This window comes from Protopterus annectens, chromosome 2.part0 (genome assembly GCF_019279795.1).
Source record: "Protopterus annectens isolate FY-2018-M chromosome 2.part0, PAN1.0, whole genome shotgun sequence".
NCBI classification, from domain to species: Eukaryota; Metazoa; Chordata; order Ceratodontiformes; family Protopteridae; genus Protopterus; species Protopterus annectens.
In genome coordinates, this window is record NC_056728.1 from 1,672,625,399 (window position 1) to 1,672,641,635 (window position 16,237).

Here is a 16,237-nt window from a genome sequence, read left to right on the forward strand (position 1 = left end):
AAACCTGTGCCAGCCTTCCCCAGGTGTGTGTGTGTGTTTGTATATAAATCAAATCTCAAAGTGTGTGTGTGTGTGTGTGTGTGTGTGTGTGTGTGTGTGTGTGTGTGTGTGTGTGTGTGTGTGTCAGCTATTTGAGCAGGGACACAAGGCACTGGTTAGACAGAGAGGGTATTGAGGTCTTGGCTTGGCTCCTCAGCTGAGATCTTAACCCTATAGCTGTGCCAGTGGGGAGTCTTATTGGGGATCTGGAGAAAGAGGGAGAAACCAGCCCCAGACAGACTGTGATCTCTGTATGCTCTTAAGGGAAAGTGTACTTTACTGTGTGTGTGTACTTGTCATCCTCCCAGTGTGTACGTTCCCCACTGTTGCCAGTGGAAAGGACTGAGGCTCCTTAATTACTGGGCCAGTGCAGGGGTGTCACAATTACAAACACTGTTTATATGTACCTGTTTACTCTCTGTTAATACTTTTGGGCTGAACCTGAAATAGGTCCATTTGGGTCACTGTTTTACTCTGGTCAACGAATTAATAGAATTAAATAAATTCATATATCAAATGGTGGGGATGGCAAAGACTGTGCTTGGGAAAAATAAACAGTTGCTGGAGTCCAAAACCAAGTTAGTAGGATTGCCCTCCCTAAGTTATTTTAGGATACAACAAACAAAAAATGTTATGAAGCACTTATGGGTAAAGCAGCAGTTGCAATGCAGGGATCAATGCACAATCAAAATACATTTGTATTCATTTAAATTTCTGTCCATAGCAACATTTAAGGCAGTGAAAAATGGCACACAGCCTTCATTGTAGGTTTCCCTGTATAAACAGTGTCAACTGTTCAATGAGGCCTTACAGGGAGGGCTGAGGCTATGGGGAAACCACTTGCATAACTCTTCAGCTGTGGGTACAATATGGTAGAGGGCTATTCTAATGAAGTACAACCTGCTGGCTGGCATTGTCTCATACATTTATTCCAATACTACTACTATGCTGACATGTTCTAACAGGCCACTTTAGATTCAAGTCAAATATCAGATGCATCCGTTACCTATTAATACAGATGTGATATTGACATTCAGTCGATGGTCAGCCTCGATATCCAGCTTCAGACGAGGTGGGTGGAGTCGTCCTGCTGCTTGCTGCTGCCACTTCACAAAGCAAGGCCATGGTTCGATACATGGTTCCCAGCCTGAAAAGAAAAATTTAAGATATAAACAGACATTTGTGACTTCTTGGAAATGAATGCCTTTGCCAATGTATGTAGCTACTTCATTTAGCTATTCTTCGTACTTTCTATAGATACACACAAGTCAATAAACTGTCTTAGTGATGAAATTCTTACATTATAAATTATTATTCCACAGAAACTAGAAAAGTAAGACAAAACAAAGAACTTGCTATAGCACTGCATCTTTTACTCTTTTTAAAACTAGGAAGTCTCTATGGATGCATCATGCAAGTCTTAGAAGAGGTTGAAATCTTTTCAAATTTAACTTGGAAAACTTGCATTTGCCACAGTTCAAAGGGATTCTATGACTCTTATTTTCTAAGATGCCTGACTGGTAAAGTTTGTGTACATTAATCGAACACTGAATACTGTGGGTTTTAGTCCCAGGTGAAGACCAATGACATAACTAAAACAGTTGCCAATGACTGCAGTACAAGGGGGAAAGTTATACTGATGGGAAGTGCAGTCCTTCAGATAAGATGTAAACACTAAGCTACTTTCAACAACCATCCCAATTGCTGTGGAACCAAAAGAACCCAAAGCATTACTCATAAAAAATAGGCAGGATTTAGTGACATACCCCACAAAAGATAAACAGCAAAAACGATGTTATAATAGCCAGTATACAAGAACACACACAAATGCTGCACGAGTGTGTGACTAAAATACAGTTACATCAAGGAATAATTTGCACCCATTTGTACAGCCTGATATTTCTTAGGACATAAAATATAACAGACTGTTTTACATATGCCCACAATATCAACATACTTATACCGTAACCCTTAGTACAACTATATTTCAAAAGATGTGTATAGTTAAGCTACATACATTTGGTCCGACAGAAAAAAAAAATCTTGGTATTTCCTACAACTGTCATCAATAGTTTCAGAACATGAAAAATTTCCCCACTACCAAACCGTAAGACATTACAAGTAAGCCTTAAAAATCATTACAGTTTTGATAACCATAGCAAGTAAATTAGTCTTTCTCCATTAAGTTATATCCAGGAGCCAAGTGTGTCCTCTTCCCTCACACTTGATAGATAAATCCCTAACTAGTAAGTTATGTACAAGAAAATTTTTAAAAGAAATATAAGACCATTTTTCAGTAATGGACTTAATATGACCATCTACTAATATCCTCTCTCTCACCCCTCTAAAGTTTGTCATAATTCCTGAAAAAACACTATTTTTGTAATTTACTTGCAGTTATGCATGCAAATGTGCCATAAAATCCTGCCTTAACTTCAGTTCCTTTAAACTAAGTGGCAGTTGGTCTTCTACCTTCTTAAACTCATCCCTTTCCACTTCACTGCAACCACTACACCCCAACAAGTTTAACTACCTCTTCCAGTCACCTATAAAAACAGGTCAGAGATATAGTAACATCAAACTGGTCAACAAATCAAAAAGAACGCAGATAAATAACAGATCCCACCAAGAAGTGTATAAATGCTTCAGAACTAAATTTCCAACAATTGCTACAGACACTTTGCCCTTTATGGAACCAAGGTGTTAAATACAAAAATGTACAGTGCATGACTAAACAAATTATACAGAAGCCATCTTTACCTTTAGAACAGTACAATATGATGTACTGAAGAATATCTGCAGAAATGAAAACTACCCAATTTTTCTTAGAAACGCATGATAAAAGTACTTCCATTGGCACTAAAATTTTCATTTTCTCTTCATCTATTTATAAGGGTTAAATCCCTATTCCCCACAAACAAGTCGTAAAATGCAAAGCAGAACTAAAGTAAAAAAATGCATTCCTCTGCATAATGTTGCTTGACACCTTTCCATCTCCTAAATGTATTAGTGTTAATCCTTAAGATCACAGTAACCAAAAATGTTTAAGATGTAGAACAGTAAACACCATATGATTATCCGACAAAAGATGCTACTAAGCAAATAACATCAGCAAAAGCACTATGTTCTGGGAGACAGAATCCTTTGCCACCTCAAATCTTTCTTTAATGACATCTTACAACATTCACAAATACACCCATGGCACATAAAAACATAATATGCTTAGGCTGAAATCCCTTCTTAACCCCCTGATGATGTGATATATGTCAACCCAACCAACTACTAACACATGGCACACATCAACTTCTACAACACTTATATACCAAACACAACAGTGAATATGTAAATCCCAGTGCAGCCAGAAAACTGAGTAGAAATGACAAACTGCTAAATCAAATGCTTCTGTCATACACAGTAATGTCACCTACTATTCCTCTGCCAATAAGCCCAAAATAAAAATGATGACTCACAAAGCAAATCTATAATGTCCCTCTCCCCTGAACTGCCACTTGCATCACATTCAAAATCCAACTAATACAATTATATACTTCACATATCATTTTGCTAATTATATGAACACCTGTGTCAGACTTGTACCACATCCAAAATCCTTCTGATACACAGATACAAAACGTCTAACACCATTTTACTAACTCCAATAACACCTGTATTAAGCATTATAGTTCTCCAGTTATCAATAACAAAATATCCATCTTTTGCTTTCCAAATAAATTTTACAAATCTCTCTCCACACAAGAATAAGAACTTCCAAAATAAATGGAGTTTCAAACCTTTAAGTCCTTCATATTTAGCCTTATGTGACAGTCAGGACAAGTGCTGCACACCAGCAGAGTCACCTTCCTCAGAGAAATGGCATGTACAGTATGGGAATGCAACATGCCAGAACCTTAAGGTCTCCCCACATTCTATGTGGGAGTTGCTGCTCCCCAGAGAACTAATATGGCCTATAAGAGGCAGAAAGGGTCAGTGGCATAACAGACTCTCCAATAGCATAAATACAATTTCCACTTTTTTTAGTCTTTCAGCAGATCATGAGAGGCCTGATCAAAAAGAATACCACCTGAAAGGGAAGCAACTCTCGGCAGGGGCACAAGAAAATAATTTTCTTGGGGTGCTAAAGACAAGGTACTTTTTGGCTAGGCTTGTATAGGACCTAGGGCCGATAGCCTAGCACCTACCTGTGAAGCTATGAAATGTGACAGCCTAAGGTCATCCTTGCAAGAAAAAAATGGCTGGCCATTCCTTGATGCACAAGCTAAGTTGTGAACCTGCAATGCTTGTCACAGCATCAGTACAGTCAAAATGACAGCAGGCAGGGAGGATGTCTCACGGTGGCCAATGAGGCTAACCATCTCTCCCATGTCCTCTGTGTATGAAGGTTTACTTAAGTTAGTTTTGATGATTAAACATGGTAGTTTAATGCGAGCAATGGAAACGATTGCACAAAGGTCTCAAAATGTAAATGACAGGAAAAAAGGACATTTTAGCCGTTAGTGTGAATGTGGAGGAAGAAATATGCAATTACAAGATTCAAGAGGAACATTAACCACCACAACTGTGTTATAAGGATGACAAAAACAGTCTGATTCCATTGAATATCAAAACAGAAAAAGTTTGGAAAAAACAAAGCTTGGTTCACAACATATGTCTAGACCACTGCAAGGGATATATAAAAGATTAAAAGTCAGAGGTTTAATGGCATGCTCAGTAAGTTACCATGATACCAACTAAGCAGCAGCTACATGCAGTGAGAAAAAGAACAGATGTGTTTTGGTTGCCAAGAAGAAACTATGGATCAGAAATCAGCTACAACAGATAAAGAGATTGCAGAGATAATTTCAGACAGACTGCAGTGCTGGAAGGAGAAGAGGGAACAAACATTTATATTCAACCCAAAGTTATTTTGTGCAGTTTGAAACTAGTCATAACAAGGAGCAGATGAAGTGCTAACTTATTAAAGCTGAGGAAGCAATGGTCAAGTTATCAGAACTGTTAGCATATTCATTTCAGGAAGTTAGCACAAAGGAATAAGGCTATGAGCTATTAACAAGATTCTTTCTCTAGTCTAGTCCAAGGTTAGATTCCCTCAATCTCCATTTGTCTACTGGCTGACTCTGAGCAAGTTATTTAACCAGACAGTGCTACACGGTTCTCCTTAAAAGAGGACTCATGAACAGTTGGTTTACCTGGTCAACAAATTAAAAATGATGCACTAGAGACTAAATTTATCAGATATGAAAATCCATGCGATTTGTCAAGTTTGGCAGAAGTGGAAAAGACCTGGAAGAAGCAACAGGAATAAAAAAAGATAATGAAGAGTGTTTCTATGTAATGCAGTAGGACAGAGATGGTGCAAGAGAATTCATATCACTGTTTAACTGTCTATTACCATGAAAAGAAATGTTGAAATAATGTTATTAAAATATGACTTAGAAGACTGATCACTGCTGAAAATTAATTTACTTATGAGAGATCTGGTTTGGAAATTTTCCTAGAAGAGTTAAAAAGGCTATTAGAATTACTGGAACTGAAGTGCACTGTACTTAGTTATTTCGTTTACATTTGTTAACCAGGTGGGTATACTGGTCATAAAAACCTTTTTATCAACAACCCAAGCCAAAAGGGAAGACAAAATAAATAAATATTGTACAACAATATAAAATACAATGATCCTGTTTAGAGATGGGTTGCAGTATGAATGAATACATGCAGGATACAGTGGTTGTGATCACAGCACAAAAAGTATACTGCTTGAGGGAGGGCGACGGAAGGAACAAAGATGAATGAAGAGGCAAATGCACACTGCTGGAAGCTATTTGTCCAAAATTTGTTACATCTGGTAAGCTCAGAAAGAGAAGACAACAATAGAAACTGAACTAGATTTCCTGATGATAGCCTTTTAAACAGTTAGTGAAAAAAAAGAAAATATATGACACCTTGGTGGCCAGTTGATCTTTATAAGAGGCAAACCAGGAAAATGGCCGGTGATAACAACAGCATGACAACTAACAAGTTAACTGTACTAGAATGATGTCAAAGTGAAAAACAAATGGACAGCAAGTGATACAGCACAGCTGCACTTGAACTGTTCCCTAAAGAGAGTAATCTATTGTGATTATTAGGGCTATGAATACACCACACACATTTAGTAGGAAGATGGTGCAAGATGTTTTTATGATGCAAAGGACCTTTGAGAATGCAATATAATTTAAGAAAGCTAAGCTATAAGAGAGGCTGTAAAGTATTTGTCACCTTATATTTTCTAAAAGCAATATGCCAAGTATGATTGCCTACAGACAGAGGTCTTGGACAACAGCGAATAGAAGCAGCTGCTATATGACAGCATCACAGTACAATGTGTTTGCTGTTAGGAGAAAAGTAGAATTACAATACTTCAGAGAATGGGTAGAAATACAAATGGCATGAATATGTGTACAGAAGAATAGATAGGGATTAGTGCAGATAGGGGGTAGATAAAGTGTGTCTTATTTTTGGTAACATACATACAATTATTTATACAGTAATGAAAATATCAATGTAATTTGGCACAAAGTAAATTGATGGATATAACTGTTTGACCTTATGTTGTATTCTAAAGGGGCACCCCCTCCTAAGGACACGTGTAAAATATAATGCTGTGTACTGTCTTACCAGTGAAGGGGCATACCCTGTGAAGGGAAACATATGTAGAATATAATGCTGCGAAGGCTATTAATACTGAAGCAATAAGAAGGTGGAATGATGATGGATTATAGCATTTGCTGAAATCAGTGGCGTAATGGATCCCCTTATTTTTCATTTTTGATCTTCTGAAACTCAGAGCTTTAGAAGTAGATCTGGTATAATATATGTTTTTATACTGCGATGATTTTCAACAGCAACAAAAACATTTTAAAAAAAATTACAGAAGGTTACATTAAAACCCACTGCAAAGTTTGAGGTAAGTGATGTGAACAGTTTCTCCTTGATCCAGACTCATGCAAGTGTGACAACTCTGATACTATTTGTTCTACTTCTGAAAGGCTGAAACCTGAATAGGGGAGAGAAACAGATGCCCCATTTATCCTGTAACACCGTGTATGTTTGTTTGCACAGGCAAACCTGAGGGATACAGACATTAAGTATGTGCATACATGTATATAGGTAACCTGCAAACACATGACTCCATAGCAATGCCAGTGATAGCCACTCAACTACGTAGACTGGTATGGACAGGTGCTATGGCTAAAGTCCTATCCACAACAGTCTAGTGTCACACTCTCCTGTAAACCACAGAACTATAGTCAAAAGAAAGAAGGGTCATCTGACACTACAATCATTCCTCAGCTTCCATACATCTTCCTCTTGTTCTACGACTAATTACATTATGCAACCAAATGTCAAGAAAATGTCTCTGCAAGTCTATATGCAGCATGTGAAACCAATAAGTCAAATGTGGCGCACTATTAGCATCATAAATATTTTGCTTTGTAGTCAACACAAAGGATTAAGGCTATGAACTGTTAACAAGCTCTTCCAGTAGGTCCAGGGTTTGCTTCCCTCATCTTTTGTTTGCCCACTGTGTGACTGCAATCACATTACTTAACCAAATAGTGCTTTGGGGCAACTGGGAAACTGAAGTAGGCTCCTCAATTGTCACCTTGATAACATGCCTACTGACTCCCTATGAAGCTAAGAAGCGAATGGACCTAATTCATAATACAGTAGAGGAGAAAATGCTCTTAACCCATGTTGCCCAAACCTTTAAACTGCTTCTCAGGTGGAAAGGTGCTGTGATCACTGGAACTTGTACAAGACTGACATCATCCCACAGAAATCTGCTTTGGGGTACTTGGTCAAGATGTTAGTTTAGCTTAAAAACATCCATCAGCTTTCAAAGGAATGGAATCTGGATACTTTCAGTCTGGACAATACCACTCCTTAAGGAAGCTTTCTTAGGTGGTAGACCAAAGCACTCTCAATATTTCTTACACAATTACATATTTCTGGTTTAAGACGGCTATCCAATATATGACTGGAAATCCAGGTGGCTGAATTCTAACTGCCCAAACACAACCATTAAATTATCTTTTGAGTGTAGGCTAAATCCTTAACAAAAAGACTACAGGATTACTCTTGTTGTGAAATTAAGTGTGCACTGTCTCACAGCAAGAAGTTCTCCTGTTCAATTCTCGGCTGGAACATCTTCTGTGTGGAGTCTGCATGTCCTCCCCACGGTCGAGTGGTGTTCGAAAGACATGCGTGAATGGGTGTGCCTTCATTGAAGGTTGGGTGTCGGGCTGGCACCTCGGCACCGTAAAAATATACTGCCAATCATTAGCGGACTGGAGTTCCGCTGTGGCGACCCCTAACCGGGAAAGGCCGAAAGAACAACAACAACAAACAACTGTCATGTAGAGTTTCTTCTTTCTCCAGAGAGTATGGAGTTTATGTATGTAAGCCACGAGTCTTATTTATGTGTTTTTTTTAATGCAGTAAGCTCCCTCTAGGTAAACTGCAGTACTTTGTGTCAAGGGCAATGTGATCACCAAACCTATTCAGCACTACACTAAATGAAAAATAAATAAATAAATAAACTACAGATTTTCATACCATGAGCAACTGCAGTTCCTTTTACTGACAGACTTTGGAGTAGTCTACCTAGCCGGCTACCAAATAGTAAGTAAGAAAAGAAAAATAAATAAAATTCCTCCATAATATTGCAAAGGTACTTTTTTTGGTTTGGTGTAAAAATACAAGCTCTCCTCAAATAAATCTCTTCAAAAAAATTCAATACAGTTAATTAAAGACAGCAACTGTAAGCAACTATTGTGTCCACACACACAAAAGTGAGTGGACCTGTGAGCTTATACATACATACATATACACACACACACACACACACACACACACACACACACATATAAACACACATATACATACACAAATGCAGTTTACTATCATAACCTGGAAATGCACTCGGTCAAGTAGGCGAACGTCGAAGGTACACTTTCAAAGAGGCTAAAAATCGAAACTTACCCTACCAAAGCTTGAATATCGATGTTCGACTGGCACATGCAAGTCAACGGGCATATTTTCAAAGCAGGAAATATCAAACACTCGACATTACCACGGTTGAAGATGGGGACTAAAAAACATTTTCATTTTCGCTATTTTAGTTCGACGACGTGATGACTCAACCGAGTGCGCTTCCAGGTTATGATTGTAAACCCACAAATGCACATATACATTTTGTGTGTTTGCCCACATGTGCACACGCAGAACATATGACTCTACTACTACAGGTCCTTCAACAACAAAAAATTAAGTACAGATTACTCAAATATGTTTGATACTGCACTCTAGAAACAGAAGTTAAAAAAATGAAACACTAAAAATTATTTAAAATATCATTTAACATATCTTTTTTGTGCACCCACACACTCCAAATTACTAATAAATTCTAACTCAGACACTTCACTACAGTGCATCAGGGCAAATTTCCCAGGCCCCACTGTACTGCAATCTGACACATGAAAAGAAAGGCTATTTGCTATCTTTAAATATTCATCACTTCTGCAATGGCTAAATTTAATAAAGCCTACATTGTCCTTTACACTGTGTGTGCATCGCACTGCACTGTTATAGATTCGGTAAGCAGCTCTACACGGTGTGTAGAGCAGCTCAAACAAGGTAAACACTGTGGCATGCTAATTACAGCATAAGCATCTAAATTGTTTGCTAATCAACTAATCCAAGAAGGAGGAGCTATTCAACAAGCTATAAAGCAACCATGTAGACTCAGTGCTGGCTTCCCTGCAAATTCCAATACAGCCATGGAAAACAGTCTATACAGAAAGAATGTTAGGGGCGGCTGTAGCTTTAATTCATGTGTAAGTGCAACTGGCTAAAGTCTATGCCACTGCTGCTGCTAACAGACCAAAGCCAAGAAGAAGACCCCATTTAACTTATCATACAATCTACATAAATTGGAAATTGTAGAGTGCTTACAGGGTGGATAGAGACACACTACAGGAACTTTGCAACTTCTGTTGTCCACAACTCAAAGCCAGGGCAAACCGAGGGGAACCCATACCAGTGGAGACAAAGGTATGTGCGACACTTTGTTTTTGAAAGGTACCTGTAGCTAAAATTCTAACAGGGGATGTGCTGGGGGTGTCACAGGCATCAGTATCCAGGATCCTCCATCAATTCCTGGATGCTATGCTCCAACATGCCAGTGACCACATACATTTTCCATGTACTCCTGAGGACAGGGCCAGAAATATGCAGGAGTTCGATACTCAAGTTCTGGGTGCCATAGATTGCACATATGTAGAAATTAAGGCACCACCTGGGGAACGGGGAAGGCTCTACATAAATAGTAAAGGTTTCCACTCTATTAACTGCCAAGTCATGTGTAATGTCAAGTGAATCATCCTGAATGTGTGTCCTGGCAACCCAGGCAGTTACCATGATTCAAATATCTGGCATACCTTCCAAATGGATCAGATGTTCACTTGGGGGGGATATCCCACAGGGTCATTTACTGGGGGATTCAAGTTATGTACTGGAACCATGGCTGATGACATCCATCAGAAATGTGCACGCACCCATTGAAGAGAGCCATAATGAGGTATGCGCTCAAACCAGAAATATCACAGAGCATATATTTGGGCTGTTGAAGTCGCAGTTCAGGTGCCTAGATATATCTGGGAGACCCCTGCAGTACAATCCATATACATGTCCTGAAATATTCACTGTATGCATGCTACACAACATCATCCTGAGAAAACATCTTCAACAGGCTCAACAAGGGGAAGGGGCACACATCCCACCACTAATGGTAAGATCACCAGAGCCACACATAGGTGGGAAGTGAGAGGGGGAACCAGCAGCTGCTGTGGGTGTAGGCAGATGCAGACATGCTTAATGTACCCTTACACTGGCTAAGAGGCAATGCACAACACACTCACTCACCATCTAAGGGGCTAAAACCTTCCTCCTGCGCACATACATATAGTAACATTGATGCCAGGCAATGCTTAGAACCTTTACCTATCCACGTCATGGTTGTGTACTGATAGCATCAGACAGAGTCAGCCCTGAACTAAAACTGTTACAAATGGAGGATTTACAAGGTAAGTGTTGAACCTGGAGTGCATTGTGTAATATTATGAATGAATGACATATCCTAGCATGCTGTTACTTGGTAGTATAAGCAAGTAAAAGGTGAGTGACTTGTACAGAAATGATTAACAAGTAACAGCAAAGACATATGTGACTTGTATGTGCCCATTATCAAGTAGCAGACCTCGGTCCACAGTCATACCTCTCAAAAGTACTGATGGTCACTGAATGTCCTCAGTTTAGCACCATACCTTTGTACTGGAAAATCATTAGAGAGAGAAGTTAGAAAGTAATGAGACACATTTCAGTTTCAGACTTCACAACCCTCACAAGATCATTAACAATATTGATGCACAAATTGTTTGATGCTATCAACTGTCTAACCTTCTAAGACTAACACAAATCAAAGGTATAATTACCAATTCAACATCACAAATGCAGATACACTAAGCACTAAGTCAGCTACGTACCCTGAGCATCAGACACAAATGTTATGTATCCCCAAATCCAAAAGATAAAAAACAGGAATATGTCACGTTATCATCACTTGCATAGGGTGTTGTGTAGGCAGGGCAGAAAGCCTAGGCTGACACAAAAGGTTGGTGAGTGTGTGTGAGTAAGAAAGGGAAGCAGGCAGACACTTGGACAAAGTAACAAATGGCAGGTGAGACAAAATGTTCTTTATGTTTCACAGCTGAACCATATAACTGGTGTGTGTGTGTGTGTGTGTGTGTGTGTGTGTGTGTGTGTGTGTGTGCATGTATCCTCCAGGTAAAACTGGTGCATAAATGTCTGCATGAACATAGGTTCATAGGTAGGTACTAGGCTATCGGCCCTAGGGCCTATACAAGCCCAGCCAAAAAGGCACCCTTGCTTTTGCCACCCAAGAAAATTATTTTCCTGTGCCACTGTAGAGCAGAGCCACAGAATTGATCCTCGGGGTGAATTTCCTATTTCCCATCCAATGGTCAAGATTTTTCTTGAAGAGTGCTAATGAGGAGCTATGTTTGATATAGATAGGTAGTTTATTCCAGAGTATGGAAAGTCTCTGGGACAGTAATCTATCCCTCTGGCATGTTCTGTTTATTGTGGTGACAAGGTTTAGGTCCCTAGAGCGTGTAGCTAGGAGGGATTGGGATTTCTTTAAGTGGAGCATGTCCAACAGCTCAGGGTTTGACATAGCTTTGTATGTTATGGAGATATCACCTCTGAGTAGGTGATATGCGACGGAGTAAAGCTGGAGTTTTTTGAGACGGTCTATGTAGGGCATCTGTTTGAGGCCGGTAATCCTCTTTGTGAAGTATTTCTGCGGCCTTTCCAGTTGCTGTAGATGTCTTGTGAGGTACATACCAAAAGGGGCGTTGTACTCTATAATGGGTCTAATGAGTGATGAGTAGAGGGGAACAATTAACTCTTTTTTTCTGGATGAGAAACCTTCTGTGATGAGGTGTGCCACCTAGAAGGATTTCCCGACTACTGTGGCGATGTGATTATCAAAGGAGAGACTACTGTCCACCTGTGTCTCAAGGTCTCATCACACTTTTGGTGTTAAGTATACTACCGCCTATGTTGTAGTTCATGTGTACAGAGTTTTTACCAAAGAGGATGACAATGCACTTTTTGGCATTGAGTTTGAGGCCATGGCTTTGACACCAGGCATCTGTCTCAGTGAGGCCCTTTTGCAGGATGTCCACATCGTTAGGAGTTTTGATTATGGCTCCTAGTTTGCAATCATCTGCAAACTTAGTTAGCCAAAGACCTTCTGTGTTAGCCTGTACTTCAGAGAAGTAGATACCAAACAGGAGAGGACCCAGGACTGAACCCTGTGGTACTCCACTTGTCACTGGTCTGAAGTTGGATTTGGAGTCTGCTACTTTCACAGTGTGGATTCTGTCAGCGAGCCAGTTGGCAACCCATCTCGTGACAAAGGGATTTATACCTAGTTTAGTGAGTTCATCTATAACTGCAGAGTGGGGGATGGTGTTGAAAACCTTGGCAAGATCTAGATAGGCTGTGTGAACTACCTTACCCTCGTCTACGGCTTTGGTGACGGCTTCAAAGAAGTCTATCAGGTTTATGAGACATGATCTGCCTTTTACAAATCCGAACTGGGTGGGGTCCAGAGTTTGGAGATTACCAATGTCTTTGTTTATAAGTTCCATGATGATACGTTCCATAGTCTTGCAGACCAGGCTCGTCAGGCTAATGGGGCAGTAGTTCCTGGGGTCCGTGGTGGCTCCCCCCTTGTGTAGTGGGATAACGGTCGCTGTGTGCCATTCAGCGGGCACAAAGCCTGACGTGAGGCTATGACTTGAACATGGTACTTGGGTGGGGTGCCTGTTCGTTCTGTAGTTCATGTAGAAGGCAGCCTGGGAAGTTGTCTGGTCCCATGGTTGCTGTGTTCTTGGCTTTGGAGAGTGTGGTTTTTACCTGTGCAGCCGTGATTACAGGAACTTTGCATTCTTCCAGTATAGAGATGGGCCCTTTAGGGGGTGAGAGGGGGGTAAAGTTAGCACTGAACCTATCAGCCAGGATGTTGGCAATATCAGTTGGGTCTGTATATTTAGTGCCATTGTGCTGTAACTCAGAGCAGATCTAATATTGCCATTGAGATTCTTGACATAGCTATAGAATTCTTTGTGGTTGTCTTTAGAATCAGTGGCGATTTTGTTTTCGTAACTAGCTTTGGAGGATTTTATCAGGGATCGCAGCTTCTTACTGAGGCTGACCAGGGAGCTCCTCCACTCATGGGATTTTACTCTCTTTTGCAACAGTTTCTTCTTTTTGTTGTACAGTTTGTTTATGGCAGGGGACCACCAGATTGGCTTCCTTTTTTTGGAGGATAGCATCTTGGTTTTGTTTGGGATAGCATGATCCATGCACTTGTGTAAGTGCTTATAAAGTGCAATTGTGTAGGATTCAGTAGTTGTAACTGTATTATCCACCTGCATGGGTGTCATGAAGTTCACCACTTCTGTCTTAAGAAGCATGAAGTTGGCTTTGGAGACATTTTTTACCATGGTTTCCTTAATGGGGGGTGGGGGCAGGATGTAGATATCTAGGGTGATTAGCTTATGGTCAAGATCGGACCAATGAGACATTGACTTCAGGTGTGGAACACCGGTCACTCATGTTGGTAATGACTAGATCTAGGATATGGTTGCCCCTGGTGGGGGTGTGGATAAGTTGATCCAGGGCACTGGAGTTTATGAATTCCAGGAAAGAGTTGAGCGAATGAGTGAATGAGTTGGTACATGAGTAGTTTTCCCAGTTAATAGTGGGGTAGTTGAAATCGCCCATTATTAGGGCGTATGGTTGAACCCTAATATTTTCCAGTACATCAAGAAAAGAGGAGTGGGAATCCTGGGGCATGGTGGAGGATCTGTAGCAAGCTACAATTTGGATTGCAGTTTTTCCCAGAGTTAGTTGCACTTGGATACCCTCGGATGCATTATGCTGAGCAACTAGCCTGGAAGTGTGGATATCCTTAATGAATATGGACACACCTCCTCCTTTGGTTTTCCGGTCCAGGTTACATGGCCGAAAAGTGTGGTATGAGTTATAGCCTGGTAGTGCAGAGGTGCTCTCTGGAGCCTTGAACCAGGTCTCAAGTCACTGCACAGATATCGATGCTCTCCATTTTAGGGAGTGCCTCGAGTGAGTGCATTTTGAGATTTAGACTTCTAGCACTGAGTAACATCACACTCAGTTTTTGCTTGCCTGTTCCGGTTACGGTGGAGAATATGTCATTTGAACCATGCCTAAAAAAGGCACTATAGGGGCGGCAAGAACCTTAGCCAGTATCCGGAATCCCAGGGGTGACAGGTGCAGGCCATCTCTGGCAAAGCATAGTCATCCCAGGCAGACAGATACTGGATCCCTTTAGAATGACACCAAAAGCTTGGCTAATTGCTGAAGTCAATCATTTGTCCTTGTACTGCAGTATCATTCTAGGTGATGGCATAATGCTACTCAGGGCTAGGGTCATACCTGCCTGGGATACAAGATCGGAGAGCTCTTCCATGTCTCTTTTCATGTAGTCCAGGGAGATACGTCTCAGGTAGTTCACACCAACATGGACAATGACAGAGTCATATTTGCACTTGTTGTGGAGTGACCTGAGTGTGTGGGTTATGTGGTGGATCCTGGCACCCGACAGGCAGCTGACAGTAACCTTCTTGTTTAGCTTGGTGAGTGGGACATCAGTGTGCGTGACTATAGAGTCACCTATGACTAGTGTGTTGGGAATGTTGTTTTGCCTTATTGGCTGTGGTTGAGTGGCACACTGAGTCTGCGGGCTATGTGTCATTTGGGTTGTGTTGGGGGGTGGAGGTTGCTTGCATTTCTGCTTTGGAAGTCTCTATTGCTTGAGCAGATTATTATTGAGAGCCTCCACAAATGTTTTTGTGTTTCTGTGTGTGGATTTTGGTGGTGTAGATTTAGTGAGACTATGTGATGAGTGTGGTGTGGTGCAAGTGTTTACCTTCTCCTCTTGACTGTCAAGTTCAGTCTTGGTTAGAGAGAGATTTACCTCCAGTTTGGCTAGATAAGTGCATCTCTCACAGGTTGTAGTGTTGGATGGTAGGAGGAGAGGGTTGTCTGTGTGCATGAGGCAATTTCTACATTGCCCCAAGATGCCCAGATTCATCAGATAGACAGGAGGGAACATTGGGAGCTGACCCTTGGACATGCTTGAATAAAAAACTATTTTCCTCTAGATAAGTGAGGAAAGTGAGTACAAGAGCTGTTTTTCTCTAAGCAAGTGAGGAAAGTAAGTACCAAAACTGTTTTCCTCTAGGTAATGAGGAAGGTTGAGTGCTGTAGTAATTAGTAGCTTATTTAGTGCTTACAAAAAGTTCTGAACAAGTGCTGATCACGAATAAGCAAATTCAAGTGATAAAACTAAGAATCTGTATCTGGACTAAACTAGTTACAGGAAAGGGGGGAAACAAGTGCAAATGCAGGCTTTTAAATCAGAAAGTTGAGAGAGATGGAAAAACTGCCCAAACGGCCAATAACTACAATTTCTGGGCCAAAACCACTCCTTATGTGGTAAATAGGTTACCTA

The 16,237-nt window shown here is 40.5% G+C and overlaps 1 protein-coding gene across 1 annotated transcript in view; it reads right to left on the reverse strand.

The window, feature by feature from the left end:
- The window catches only part of VPS13D (vacuolar protein sorting 13 homolog D), a 3,321,573-nt gene that overhangs the window by 1,389,542 nt on the left and 1,915,794 nt on the right, over positions 1-16,237 (reverse strand). Inside the window, exon 38 of the mRNA XM_044060428.1 lies at positions 1,046-1,186. Coding sequence (XP_043916363.1) covers positions 1,046-1,186 — 141 coding nt within the window. The remainder of the gene's footprint in view (positions 1-1,045; positions 1,187-16,237) is intronic.